Source organism: Phodopus roborovskii, unplaced genomic scaffold (assembly GCF_943737965.1).
Source record: "Phodopus roborovskii unplaced genomic scaffold, PHOROB, whole genome shotgun sequence".
In the NCBI taxonomy this organism is placed as follows: Eukaryota; Metazoa; Chordata; class Mammalia; order Rodentia; family Cricetidae; genus Phodopus; species Phodopus roborovskii.
The window spans coordinates 227,281-241,843 of NW_026125928.1; the positions used below are offsets into that span (position 1 = coordinate 227,281).

Consider the following 14,563-nt stretch of genomic DNA (forward strand, 5'->3'; position numbering starts at 1 on the left):
GAATGTTTTTTTTTTTTATCTCAAGTAACTTCTATTTTCAGCTGCCTGACAATTTTCTTTGCAGAGCAAAAGTTAATTTTGTCAAAGTCCAATCTGTATGCTTTCTAATAACTTTGCCTAATTCAAGGTCTTGAATGTTTTATCTTACAACTTTTTAAGAACTTTAATTTTATGCATTGATTTCCAAATATTTGTAGTTTAGAAACTAAAATATACAATGCAAAAGGGCATGGGCACGTGGGGTGGGGGGATGGGTGGGTGCTCTCTTGCAGCCTTAACCCTCTCTTGGTAGACAATAGGTAATCAGGATAAATACAGAAACCTTTTAGGTCTGGTCTGTTTTTCATTAATTAACTAAATAAGGTGTGAGATTTAGGTCTAGGGTTATTTTTTGCATTATGGATGGGCAATTTTTGCATTATTTGTTATAAATATTGTATTATCTATTGTATTGTCTTTGTTCTTTGTCAAAAATAAATTGACCTTTTTATATTTGTCTGTTGCTTGTTTTCTTAGTATATACTTTTCTTTCTCTAGTCTTCCTGTTAAGGATTTTTCTGGACTTTGTTTCTTGGTTTCCCCTACATTTTGATTGTTTTCCTGGCCCCTTACCTTCCAACTCTTTTTCTCAAATGGAAGTCTATGAATAGTATTTATTGGGGTTTTATAACCATGTTTAAAGTTCAGTAGATGTAAAGAATTTGTATTTTGTCTTGTAGAATAGGACAAAATTAATCAACATTTTAATTGTAGTTTTTTTTATAAGTCTTAATGAATTAGGGATCTTAAAAAATGATGGTCCTTCCTATAACCAAACAGTGTGGTTCAGAACTTGTATGAAGTTCCTTTATTATGGTTTCCTTAGAAAAGAAACAAGGTAATATGAAATTGGCATGGTAAGGAAAATCAAATTCATTGCGTATCTACCATGGTTTTATTTTCATTCTTATAAGTGATGGTCAACTTGTTTTTCTATAGGCAGCAGCAGTCATTACTACTACAGACTCACATATTGAAAGTAATAGTTTTCATAGCTGCTTTACATTGTAACATCTCTAACTGTTTTTAACTTAGTGTGTTTTGTGTCAAACACATGTATATAAGACCTTACATATTTAACTTAGTTTGTTACCACTGTACAAATGGGAAAAGTATAAGTTTAACATTTCTAGACCAATAGGAAAAGCAAAATTCTGACTTGTTCATTCATTCATTTATTTGTGGTGCTAGTATTGAATCTAGTGTACAAGAACCTAGTATGCAAGGTTTATCGCTGAGCTGCATGTTCCTAAAACTTAATTTTTAACACTTGGAGTTAGAAAGAGGGTTATATTTTGGCATTTAACTAAAAATAAGATACTTAATGCCAGAACAAGATAATAGAAATGGTGTCGTTCCCCTCTCCCATAGGATTCAGAGGACTTTTTTTCTGGCGAAGTACTCTAATAACATGTTAAAACATGTAATAATGTGTCAACGATGTGTCATCAAATCTTAAATGTACATTTTTGAAATTTTCTGTGTAAGATGTTTCATATGATGCTTCCATTGTTTACAGTTTTTAAGATTTATTTTAAATTATATATATGTATATATTTGATTGTGTGGGTATGTGCACTTATGCATGTGACAGCAGATGTTCATGCACACCAGAGAAATTACAAGTTGTGACCTACTTGACTTGGGTGCTGGGAACAGAATTTTGTAGCATGTGCTATTAACTGCTGAGCCATCTCTAGCTCTCATTGTTTTCAGTTAAATGCTTCTCCCTGTTCTTACTAGTACTTTGCAACAACATTCCTTAAGAATTATATCGGGATTTCCTACCATTATTAGTGGATTTATTTTTAGTGGTCCTAGTAGACAGTTTTATCTAGAATTAAATGATCTTTTTTCTCTTGAAACAGTTGCTTGCCAGTTTTTTTCTTTGCTTGAAGTGTGACCTTTATCCCAGCAGATGGAGATCCCTCCCCTTTTCTTTGTCTTTTAAAAAAGGTGTTCTCAATACTAAAGAGAATTAGTTAAATGTCCCAGTCCTACTTCCTCCAAACTCTGGAGGGTATCTGGAGGACAGGATCTATTCGGAAATTCTGGGAGTGGTTGCAAAGCTTTTTGTGGAGTGGGCTGTTTTACACACGTGAGCCTTTTTGTAATCTTTGCAGTCTCCTGAAGTAGTTTTCCCCCAGCTCAAGTGCAGACAGTTTTCTTTAGATCCCCAAATTTCATCAGGGTAGTCACTTTTTTATCCCTTTAGCTGATTTTGATAGCCCCCCCTTTCTGTAACTGTTTAACTTCCTCATTTGTCTCCTCGAGTTTCTTATTCTTTGGAGCATCTGCTCTTCGTTTTTGTTTTTCCACAGGGTCCTGTCTTGTCCTTCGCCAGTCAGCCTCTTGCTTCTGCTTCTGGGAAGTGCCAAGACTGCAGCCCTGCCACAACTGCCTCCTGCCTAGACCTTGAGCTGTTTCTTCGGATACCTGCCTACACAAGCTCCAGCACTTGCAGCCACTACCTATTCCTCCCTGCATTCTGTGTTTTCTTCCTTTTCTCCCACCCTGTTCTTTCACCTCACCCCATGCACAATGCATAAAGCATGGAAAAAGTCCTGCGGCCAGAAGACTTTGAATGAGGCCTCAATGGATGAATATTTAGGCAGTTTAGGGCTGTTTCGAAAGGTGATTGCCAAGGATGCCTCTTGCCTTTTTCGAGCTATTTCCGAGCAGGTAAATATAAGCATGACAAATGGATAATGTCTTGTTTGTAAGTTTTCAGAGTTCGATGTGGCATTTTCCAGTTGCTCAATCTGTAGAATACTAAAACAAAAACGTTAACTCTTTCTTTTTTTGTTAGTGATAATAATATCCAGGCCTGCCTGAAAAGAACAGATGGCAAAATACTGCGTGCGCTATTGCTGATTAGAGCAAATACAGTTCTCCTGTGGTTACTTTGCTGCTTTCTATTGCCTGTTTGTAATGGGGGAGGGGTAAATTAATGTGGGGTTAAAAACTTTTAATCTCAATCGTTTATAAGCATGTCCTACTCCCTTTTGTTTTATGCATAAGAAAGATAGCTTGTGTTGAAAGTCTAGGAGAGAACCATTCATTAACTCTCAATCTGACCCTTTTAAAGATAAAGGCATAACTTCTTCGCCTTTAGCTAAGATCAGGTGTGGTAGCAGATGGACTTAATTTTTCTGTTTCCAGCATGTGTTTTAGATTAGAGAACTATATGTATAATTCATCATCTTAATATTTCAAATGACATGGGAAGTGAGCTCGTTTTTTCTTTTATAGTTGTTTTACAGCCAGATCCATCATTTACACATCAGGAGAGCTTGTGTCTCATATATGAAGGAAAATCAACAAGCTTTTGAATCTGTAAGTAGAATATATGCACTGAAGTGAGTTGGTAATGTATATAGTAAGTGGGCGAAAAGAATTTTTGGTACCTAGTACAAAAACTGAATCGTCATGCAGTTTTATTTTCTCAGTAGCAACTATTTAATTCTTAGCTTACTTAGTAGAACTAGCATGCTTTATTACCTCCTCAAAGTAAATTACTTTTTATGCCTTGTTGTGCATGCTTGTAATCTAGCACTAATTTCTCATCCCACTACCCTGTATGCTGAATCAGTAGAATCCTGAATTCCAGCCATGCCATGAGCAATGTAGGGAGACTGTTAGAACAGTGACTAAAAGAAGTAACAATCAGTGTCTTTCCCACTTATTCCTCCACAAACAAAAAAAAAAAACCCAAAAACTCATATTTTTATTACCGTTTTGTGTTAATAGCATTGTTTTCTCAAACAATTTCATAACAGTTATGAGTCTGCTAATATTGTGGTGTCTATTTTAATGTATACTCAGTAATTCTCAGTCAATTTTAAATGCTTGCTAATTGTAATATGACAAATTGTGCAAATTGAAACCCAACCTCTGGTTCAGTAGCCTAATTTTTGGTAAATGAAGCTTTATCAAGACCTGATTTGAAGAGTGTCCTTTTTGCAGCTTTAAATCTTTTGACTGTATTTGCCTTCCTACTCTTGGAGGATTGTTTTTGATTTCCTCAACAGGTTTCAGTGTGTTGTAAAATACTGTGATTATAGTCTTCTCCACACCTGGGAGAAGTACTGTTCCTGATGTTGAAATGCAAGACCACGTTTTAATGCAGCTTATCTCAAGGATTTTGCACATACACATAACACTGGGGCTTTTGTTAAACTATACATTCTGTTGAAGTAGGTTTGAGAAGAGGCTTCAGATTTCTGCATTTTAAACAAACTTGCAAATTAAGGGTGCGGTTGTTTCCTAGACCACATTTTGACTAACAAAAGATTTGTAAAACACTGTTGGAAGCCCCTCCCCCCTCTTCCCCCAAAACTTTGAAGCTTTTGCTGTGTTTGTGTCTTTTCAGTGAAAACTTAAAATAAATACCAGCCAGTCAAGGGCACAGGGACACCTATGAGTATGATAGATTAAATTCATTATCTTAAATCTCAGTACATTACAGTGGTTTCAGGGTCAAAATTTGCACTGTTTTAAGTTATTCTGTTTACTGCATGCTAGTTATATCTCAGAACTGTAGAGAAAGTGAGCTTAATTCAGTTTGTATGGAGGTATATTTTAGTTACTGTAAGATTTTTTTTCATTGTAAGGTTAACAGTTTTAGTTCTGGCCATGGTAAAGTTATTGCAGCCTTCATAAAAATCAGTGTGGACCACATCAACACCTACAAAAGTTTCTTGTGTCCAGGCCTGTTTTGATTTCATTGAAATTCTTTTTTTAAAAACTTCCTTAGTTTAACTTTGTATACATGTCTCCTTTTAAATTTTTATCCTTAATGATTCTTGGTCTTGCATGATTGATTACAATTGTAAAGTTACTTAAATTGGTATCCTAAAAGAAACTGGGAGGTATGTAAGGATTCAGGCATTACCCTGGCCTCGCCCTGTCACCTGGCAGAATGCACTTAGGTCGTACTCTGGTCATCCTCTTCCCTTCCCCCTCACTCCCCTTTCTAAATAAACTCCTCATTTAAGCTTTATCTACCTGAATGGAGTGTTATTCCCTCCACCTGGGCCACCCTCACCTGCTATGAAACCTGCTATGCTCTCCCACAGGGTCCCTTACCTTGGGACCCCCAGGTGGGACCACCCACCTCTTCTCCAGCTTTATTCCTATAAATGTTAACAAAAGAACAGCAAGGTATAGATTGCATTTGATGAAATCCACTGATCTAGACAGCTTCAGATAAACATTTTCCCGCTCAAGACATTTGTGTAGGTATTGATTTTGTGGTGCTGTGTGAACTAGTCATTTAATCCCTCATACAGAATATATAAACATATATAGAATACATAAACATTCAGAATTCATAAACATACATGAATGTGACAACAATAAATGAAAAAAGAGGCCATGAGTTTGAAAGAGTTGGGAAGGGTATATAGGAGAGTTTGGAGAAAGGGAAGGGTGAAGTGATGGAAGTATATTATCTCAAATAAAAAGAGAAAAACTTATTAGATGCTGATAACTGTAGAATATAATCAGATTGCAATAATGTATATTTGGCTAAGTCAAGTTTATTTTATTTTTTGAAGTATGTGGAGGGATCTTTTGAGAAATATCTGGAACGGTTGGGAGATCCCAAGGTAAGTTCAAATATAAGGGTATCTGTTGCTGGACTTGCCAAGTCCTGCTGCCTGCCCTTCAACCACCAGAAAACAACACTTGCTGCTACCCTTCAGCCTCAAAGGGACACAAATGCATGATTTGTTAATTATTTCAATTGTTTGGTATCAGTGCCTCTGAAAAGAGCTGGGAGTTTTTTGCTGCTAATACAGAGTCAGGAAAACTTCTAAAAGGAGCCTAGAGCCTCTGCTTGTCTTTAGCAAACAGCCCGCCAAACAACCTCAAAATGGAGCACATATCCTGATTTCCATTCTGAGGTCAACACATCTTTGAAATACACAGGCTGATTAGTTAGCTCAGAAGTTTTTTCTGTTGGTCAATGCCATTCTGCGGCTGTTTTTCCTTTTTCACTAGCATTAAGAAAGTTTAAGGTTAGTAAAGTGTTGTGTAATCTGTTTTTGGGGTCTTGGTTCCCCCTGCCTGTTTATTGAGCATTTCCTTTAAAGTGCAATTAGATCTCTTAACAACTGCTTGTCCTATAGGATTGTATGGTATACCAGTAATATGCTTTATGTTATAGTATTTAAAGTTTTCAATTTACTGGAGACATGCTTGAGCATTGTCAGTTTTTATTTGTGCAGGTATATCTATAATAGCCATTACCTCTAATAGGTCTGTTACATCAGAATCAGTCCTTTCAGAGCTCAGATCATTTGCCCATTGAAATACTGAAAATGTGTCCATTGTATGGTGCACATATTTTAATTTTCCAAATTATTCAAAGTGAAACATCCATTTGCCAAAGATCATCTTTTCAAAGTTGTTTGAAATAGCCCAAACATACTTCTGTGTTTATAATGACACAAAATATTTTCTTAAGTAGCTAGCTCTGCTGAATGAAACAATTATTGGGTCAGAAGCAATGGCCTGCTGTTTTGTGTTGAATATTGAGGATTATGTTGACTGCTTCTGTAGCTTGCTTTGAGTACACAGTGCTTGGGAAAAGAACAATGTTGGGAAACACTTAAAGCCTTTTCACTTTAATGGGAAGAACAATGGTAATGTTTATTATTTTTTAAAGAATTAAAATTTTCCTATTGGTAGTTATCTGTTTTGTGGGAGTAAAATCCATAATAATTTAGGAATAATTTGTATAGTAATAATAATCAGATTTTAGTTAAGTAGACATTTACTAAATATCCTGCCACCTTTTTTAAAATGATAGTTACTCTTTTATACTTTTTAAATTGTGTAGTTAATACCTAATGACTAAGAACTTCAGGTCCATTATTTTGAGTTGTGTATATTTTTGAGTGGGTATCTTAATTTTCTGATATTCAAAACAAATTACACTGTGTTATACAAATCCTTTATATGAAACTTTAGATAGCCAAAAATGTAAGCAATACTTAATAGTTCTGAAATGTTTTTCAAAACTCTGTTATTTATATTTAGGAGAGTGCTGGCCAGCTGGAACTAAGAGCTCTTTCTCTAATTTATAAGTAAGTTGTGTCAAAGGAAAATGAAAAAGGGAATATATGAATATGAGTGAGAATGACTGTGTATAAGTAAAATGTCTGTCATAGTCCTTTTAGGGTTGGTTAAATTTGAGTTTTGTTAATAGTGTAGAAGCAAAAGGCCTGAGCAAAATCCATTTGATACTGTTGTTAGATGAAGAGCCTTATTACTAGTTCTGTCCTAGAATTTTTGTCTCTTTGAAAGGAAGATTATATGGAAGCCAGGTTTGCTGGGGCATGCCTGTAATACTAGAACTAAGAAAGAGGGCCTAGAGCAAGACGATTTTGAATTCAAGACCACCTTAGGGTATACAATAAGATCCTGTCTCAAGACAAACTAATAGAGCCTGAAAATGCTGGACTGGTAATATTACCAGTAGGAAATCAAGATAGCTATCTTTGAAAACTAGTGAGTACTTAACATTTTTTATATGTTGTCATTAGGGCAATGCCATTTCTATTGTAAAATTAGAGCAGAAAGTTTTTAGATGATTCAGTAGTTGAATTATCCTTCAAATGGTCATGTATTTTGATACTAATGGGGAAGTTAAAAGCTTTAAAGGGCTACTTAAGTGCCTTATAGTTATAGCTATCTTATGCATATACTAAATAATCTCTTCCTACTTATCTTTGTTTTCTACCTATAGTCGAGATTTCATTCTCTATCGATATCCTGGAAAGCCACCAATGCATGTCACAGATAATGGCTTTGAAGAAAAGGTAAGGAAATGAATGTTGGCTGAAATAAAGTTGAATGATGCTGCTTGTTTACCACAATATTAAATAATTCTTTTGACCTAATTAGTGAAATAGTAAACCTAGTCTTAAAGATCAATGAGGTACCATTGTGCTACTGAGTCACCTAATAAACATTGTCTAACTGGTAATATTCTATGACTTTTCCTTGCTAGTCTGTCATCCTCATTGGTATTAGCTACCTGTTATTTAAACAGATTGCTCTTATAACTCCTTAATAAGAAAAACTGCAAGAGCACATGAAACCCTAATTGGCTCCTCATTGACCAGACCATAAGGGTTAAGTCTGAAGTTAGGGGTTGAATGTCATTTCATTTTCTTCTATCCTTGGTGTACATGCCATGATTCATGCTACTTCAGCTTTGGTACAGTTCATTGTTTCAACCCTTAATTGTCAATTTCTTGGAAACATTCCCAACTTCCCTGGAGCTCTTTTCTCTTATACCCTTGTTAGTTTCCATCATGATACTTAGTTTTATCACTACATGTTTACATTACAGTTTATTTTTCTCATCTGGAAGTGTTTTGAGGGTTTTACAGATTTTGCTTACAAAATAGTATAAAGTAGATGTTTTTCAAGACTCTCATCTGATAATAGATTATGTTTTCTATCAGAGTGAGTATTCCAAGTTTTCAGGAAAAGAGTTTTATCGTAAGTACAAATCAATGAATATGATACTATGCAATATTTGAGTTTTGTAAGTTTATTTCTCACTGTGGATCATAATTCTGGCAAGTTTATGATGGAATGAAAAGAATAGATGTAGGAGAACTTTGCTGTTACAGTAGTTTAGGCAAAGGATCTAAACTAAGGAAGTGGTGTTAGGATTAGAGATAACTGATTGGAGATACTTTAAATATAAATGGAGTCACTTATTTTACAAGTGGGAACCATCTAATTTGTTCAGCAAACATGTTGCTTTTCTGAGCTTTGAGGAAACCAATTCTTGATTAATGAAAAAAGTTTTTCTTTCCTTTTTTTTTTCTAGAGGCTTTAGTGGGCATAAAGACTTTCATGGAATAGTTAATTGCAATTAAAGCATTAGTTTTATAGTAGAAGTAATACTTAAAAAGGACATAGAAGGAGGATACCTGATTGTCCAAGTTAGACAATGCCTCATTGTGGTAGTGACACATTAAAAAAACTAAGTCCATCAAGTGTGAAGGGCAGTCTCTTCAGGGGAAACCTTATATACAAAGTCATGGATGCAAGAGACCCTTTGGGGATTTAATTAATTGAATGTGGAGGGTGGTGTACAGAAATACAGGCTAGAGTTGTAGAATGAGGGATAGAATAGCCCTTGCTGAAAATTGGGCTTGCCATTGTACAGAATACTTAACTGAAGCTTTTCTCATTTTTATGAAAATTTTCAAAGGCAGATAAAAGAATTAGGAAGCATTCATGTGCCTGTTACCACTGAAGTCTCTTAGCACATAGATCCCTCTACACACTCACCAATCCATTGTTTAAAAAGTCTTATTTAAAGTAAATTTTGGACATCAGTGCACTTACTTAACGCTAACTTAAAAATGTTTAAGCAAAAGTGTGACAGAATCAAAATTATTTGAAGAAACATACTGCTCTTATTTATCTTCAGATGAGATTTGAATATTTAGATCTTATCCAGGGATCTTCAAAACTTTGATTTCTCTCCCTGTACTTGCTTCTGAAGTTGTTCTTGGAGAATAGTTAATAAAATAATATTGTGATTATCTGCATTCTTACCTTGTAGTAGTTCTTACAGTTGTACAATTCCATTTTTAAATGAGTCTTGTACATTTTGTGGATGGATACTGAGATAGTTATTGGGAGCTTGATCCATTAGAACTGTAACAATATAGAAATAGGAGAATGTTTGAGTATGTACAACTTGAAGTAGCATATGTGAGACATGCACACTGTTATTTTATAATGTTATTTTATAATGATGTAATATCTAATTTCTATTCCTTATTACATTGCTTTTTATTTTTTCTGTATGCAGTTAAAGTCTTTCTAATTATACAATGTAAGGAGCTGTCTTAACTTTTATGCATTTGTGTATTTTGTCTGAGTGTATATATCTGTACCACATGTGTGCCTGGTGCCCTAGGAGGCCAGAAGAAGTTAGCAGAGTTCTTGAAACTGGAGTTGTATGGGTATTGAGAATTGAGCCTGAGTCTGGAAGAACAGTTAGTGTTCTTCATCACTGAACCGTATCTCGTCCCTTAAATTTACAGAATGTGCAAACAATCAGTGTTTGATAATAAGAGGAAACATTGTTTGTGGAAAATGAAATGTGCTTCATACAGGAAATAACAGTAAAATAACTTAGAGATTCATTCCAAAGCCTACCAAATTAGCAAAAATGAATGAAATTAAGAAATCTTTACTAATTGAACTCATTGAAATCTTTTTGTTACCATGCAAAATGTATGATTTCATTATATTTTCATATGTATATGTCATGCTAGCTTTTTTTCTAATTTATTCCCATTCCCTGCTAACTTTCTTCTTTCATCCACCTCTTTGCTATTATTGTGCTAGTGCCCTTCTTCATGCAGTGTCTTCTGTCTGTTTTTAGTCTTTCTCTCTCCCTATTACTTTTAAAGAATAGTCCCCTTTCTATCTTCATGACATACATGTATATAAATTGAAATCTACATTCTGTATCTGGAAGTAAATGTATTTTTCTTTCTGAGTCTTATTGTGCCTAACATAACAATCTTCATTATTCCATTATGACTGAATAAAAAACACTGTATACATGGGTTACATTTTCTTTTTTCTTTTGTTATTAATGCCATTATCATCATCATCATTATCATTATTATTGGTTTTTCAAGACACGGTTTCTTTGTAGCTTTAGAGCCTGTCCTTGAACTGACTATACCAGGCTGGCCTCAAACTCACAGAGAGCCTGTCTCTTCCTCCAGAGTACTTTCCCTGAAAACTGCTGGGATTAAAGGCGAGTGCCACAACTGTCTGACTTTTATTTGTTTATTTATTTATATATTTATGCATGTATTATTTATTTATTTAAGATTTCTTTATTATGTATACAGTGTTCTGTCTGCATGTTTGCCTGCAGGCCAGAAGAGGGAACAAGTTCTCATTACAGCTGGTTATGAGCCACCATGTAGTTGTTGGGAATTGAGCTCAGAACCTCTGGAAAAGCAGTCAGTGCTCCTAACCTCTGAGCCATCTCTCCAGCCCCTTTTTATTTATTTATTTTTAATTTTGCATTTTAATCCCAGTTCTCCTTTCCTCCCCTCATCCCTCTCCCTGCAGCTTCCCCTCAGCACGCCCCCATTCTATCCTCAGAGAAGTTATGGCCATGGGGAGTCAGTTAAGTCTGTCTTGCCACCTCTTTGAGACCTGACCAAGACCCTCCCTTCTCTTTGTTTAGGCTGAGCAGGTATCTCACCGTAGGAAATGGGCTCGCTCAAAAGCCAGATCCTGTACTAGGGATAGATCCTGCTTGAATTGCCAATGGCCTCATAAACTGCCCAATCTGCCCTCTGTCACCTGCATTCAGGGGTTCTAATTCGGTCTGGCAGGTTCTGTAGCTGTCAGTCTAGAGTCTGTGAACTCTCACTAGCGCAGGTCACCTGTTTATGTGCTCATATTATCACCCCTTCCTCTCTTGGACTGAACTCTCAGGAGCTTGGCCTAGTGGTTAGTTGTGGATCTCTGCATCTGATTCCCTTAGTTACTGGATGAAGGTTTGATAATTTCATTTTTTTTTTTTTTTGCTGATGTTTTTTGAGACAGGGCTTCTCTGTAGCTTTGGAGGCTCTCCTGGAACTCACTCTGTAGGTCAGGCTGGCCTTGAACTCATATAAATCCACCTCCTGAGTTCTGGGATTAAAGGAACATACTTTCAGCTATTGGTAGATGTATATATAGGCTGGGTCATTTTCTTGTGTCATTTAACCTTTATTTTATGTACATTGGTGTGATGGTATCAGATTCCCTAGAACTGTAGTTACAGACAATTGTGAGCTGCTATGTGGGTGCTAGGAATTGAACCTCCGTCCTCTTTAGCCAGTGCTCTTAACTGCTGAGCCATCTCTCTAGCCCCTGGGTCAATTTCTTAACTCTTTCAGAGTAGTGCAGCAGTAAACAAGTATCTCTATAATATGTGTACTTAGAGTCCTTTGGGTTGAATCCAGGGCTTTGAACATGTTACACCAGTGCTCTTAACACTGAACTGCATCTCTGCATGAGATATTTTTTGGGTTTTTACCTGGAATTGTTCTTTCACTAGTGCTTGATTCAAAACAGATATTTGGGAAAAAAGTTTAAAAATATTTACAGCTGTTACACGAACAGATTTCATCAAAGGAAACATTTACTGAAAAGTTTTACTTAGTAATTATTTTGTAATGCACTGGGAATTTAAGGAATCAGCTAAGAAGTTAACCCTTTATTTTTGTAGTCTTATCAGGAACTTAGAATTTTTCTGGAAGTGTTCTGGCTCATGTTTCTATTTACTGCAGTGATTTTCTTTCTTTTTTTTTTTTTGGTAGCCTTTTAACCAAATTGTTTGATGTCTGTTCTTCTTCCCTTGTCTAAATTTTGGATATTTGGATAGTGGAGTATTTTACATAATTTCTCCAATTATTCTGAATGAGAGATTAAGATTGGATTTAGACCAGCTGTTAGGTTTTCTGTTTTGTTCAGCAATTGAATTTGTGAAGCTGCCTTTTCAGGCAGATACATTAGTCTGGACTTGTTTAGTGCATTTCAGGAATGTGATTGAGGATATGGTATAATTAGGTATTTTCAATCTTGATATATAAAAGTCATTGTTTCAAAATTATTTTTCATGTACAGGTTGTTTTCTAGATTTGTTAAATGTCTTAAGAATGGAATTCCATTTAGTTTATCAACTGCTGATTACCAATTTTATGATTGTAAATATGTTAAGAATAACTTTTTCAAAAAAGAATAACTTTATTTTGTATGTTTTCCTTCAGATTCTTCTCTGCTATTCAAATAATGGCCATTATGATTCTGTTTACTCAAAAGAATTTCAATCGACTGCAGGAATTTGCCAAGGTATATGAAGTCTTTATTAAATGTATGGGTGTGATTTCAGATGATTTATTGCTAGTCTTTAAACTGAAGGCCTTTTAAAACATTGTTGGTTCTTACAGAACATACATATTGGGTTATGAATGTTTTCACATTGTTATGAAGAGTCTTATTTTGATAATTGAGATTTTGGCTCTCTTTCTTCCTTCAGCTATATTGTATGAAATGCTTTATAAAGATGTATTTGTTGTGGATGAAGAAACATTGAAAACTGCAGTTAATTTGTTTCGAAGTGGTTCCAGGAGAAACAGAAACCATGCTTTGACTGGAAATGTAGAAGGCGGTACTGATCAGAAGAGCTCAACCCAGGATAGGTACTAAATGAAAAGGATTGTCTACTCTATTATTTTCATATTTCTTTGGAGTTAGCATCTGAAAGTAGAAATAGCTTGATGCACATGTATATTAGGGGATATATTGTTTTTAATTGAAAGAGAAAAGTTTTTCAAATTGTATTCTGAAATGTCCATACTTAGAGTTCAGTTAAAGTTAGAATCTTTTTTTTTTAGAAGAGACTTTAGAATTAGAATTTCTCAAAATTTAGTTGTATATGCTACTCAATGTAGATTAGACAGATTACTGGGCCTCCTGTCAGAACATTTGAGGTCAGGTTGGGTTTAAGAATCTATTTTAAGAAGACAATAACAATGCTGGGCAGGGGTGGTACACAACTTTTATCCCAATACTCAGGTGGTAGAGGCAGGCAGATCTCTATGAGTTAGAGACCAGCCTGGTCTACAGAATAAGTTCCAGGACAGCAAAGGTTATACAGTGAAACCCTGTCTCGAAAAACCAAAAAGAAAAAAACCAGGACAGTAATCCCAGGTCAGTTATCAGTCTTAGCATTTTGTATCTTTACTCACTGAGCCATCAGAAAAGTATTTTTAAAGCTTATTTGGGAACCCAAGGAATGGCAACAGTTTTGTCAAAATGAAGATTGCTTCGTTCTTTGCTGATTTCTTAAGAATTTGGGTTTATGTAAGCTACACAGTAGTTGAAAGGCAACATTACTACAAAATTGACAGCTTAAAACAACATATTGATATTATAGTTCATGTGGTTTAGAAATCATGTCATGGCTTAGCTTATACTTCTGTTAAGCATGTCATAAGACTGTAATGAAATATTCAAGGTTCTTGATTTCTTGATAGCATTTTTCTTTCTAACAATTTGGCTGATAGCTTTAGGGTTTTTTTTGGGGGGTGGTAGGAGTTGTGACCTCCCTTCAACTTGGTGAACATGGTTGACTACTTTCCTACTGAAAACAGGGCAAAGAGAGGCCATCAAGATGGGTGGGCAGTGTGGGGTATGTGTATGTATTTTTAATGTAAGTACTTAAATTCTTTATAATTAGAAGCAGTCTCGTGACTGAGGAATCAGAAGCTGTGAAGTGAACATTAAGAATCAGGCTCACAGAACCATCTTAATAGGAAATAATATAAGTATTTTTTTTTTAACCACAGAAACCTAATGAGGATGTGTTGAAAACTTACTTGCTCCATTTTTCAGAACTGAGCTACTTACTACTGAGTGGTATTACATAGTTGTGAGACATGAGACAAATAACTGCTGCATTTATATA

The 14,563-nt window shown here is 35.2% G+C and overlaps 1 protein-coding gene across 1 annotated transcript in view; it reads left to right on the forward strand.

The window, feature by feature from the left end:
• The window catches only part of Alg13 (ALG13 UDP-N-acetylglucosaminyltransferase subunit), a 53,091-nt gene that overhangs the window by 15,072 nt on the left and 23,456 nt on the right, over positions 1-14,563 (forward strand). The window contains 8 exon segments of the mRNA XM_051178999.1: positions 2,388-2,467; positions 2,469-2,721; positions 3,292-3,375; positions 5,598-5,648; positions 7,084-7,130; positions 7,793-7,865; positions 12,864-12,945; positions 13,133-13,295. Of these exon segments, the coding sequence (XP_051034956.1) occupies positions 2,388-2,467; positions 2,469-2,721; positions 3,292-3,375; positions 5,598-5,648; positions 7,084-7,130; positions 7,793-7,865; positions 12,864-12,945; positions 13,133-13,295 (833 nt within the window).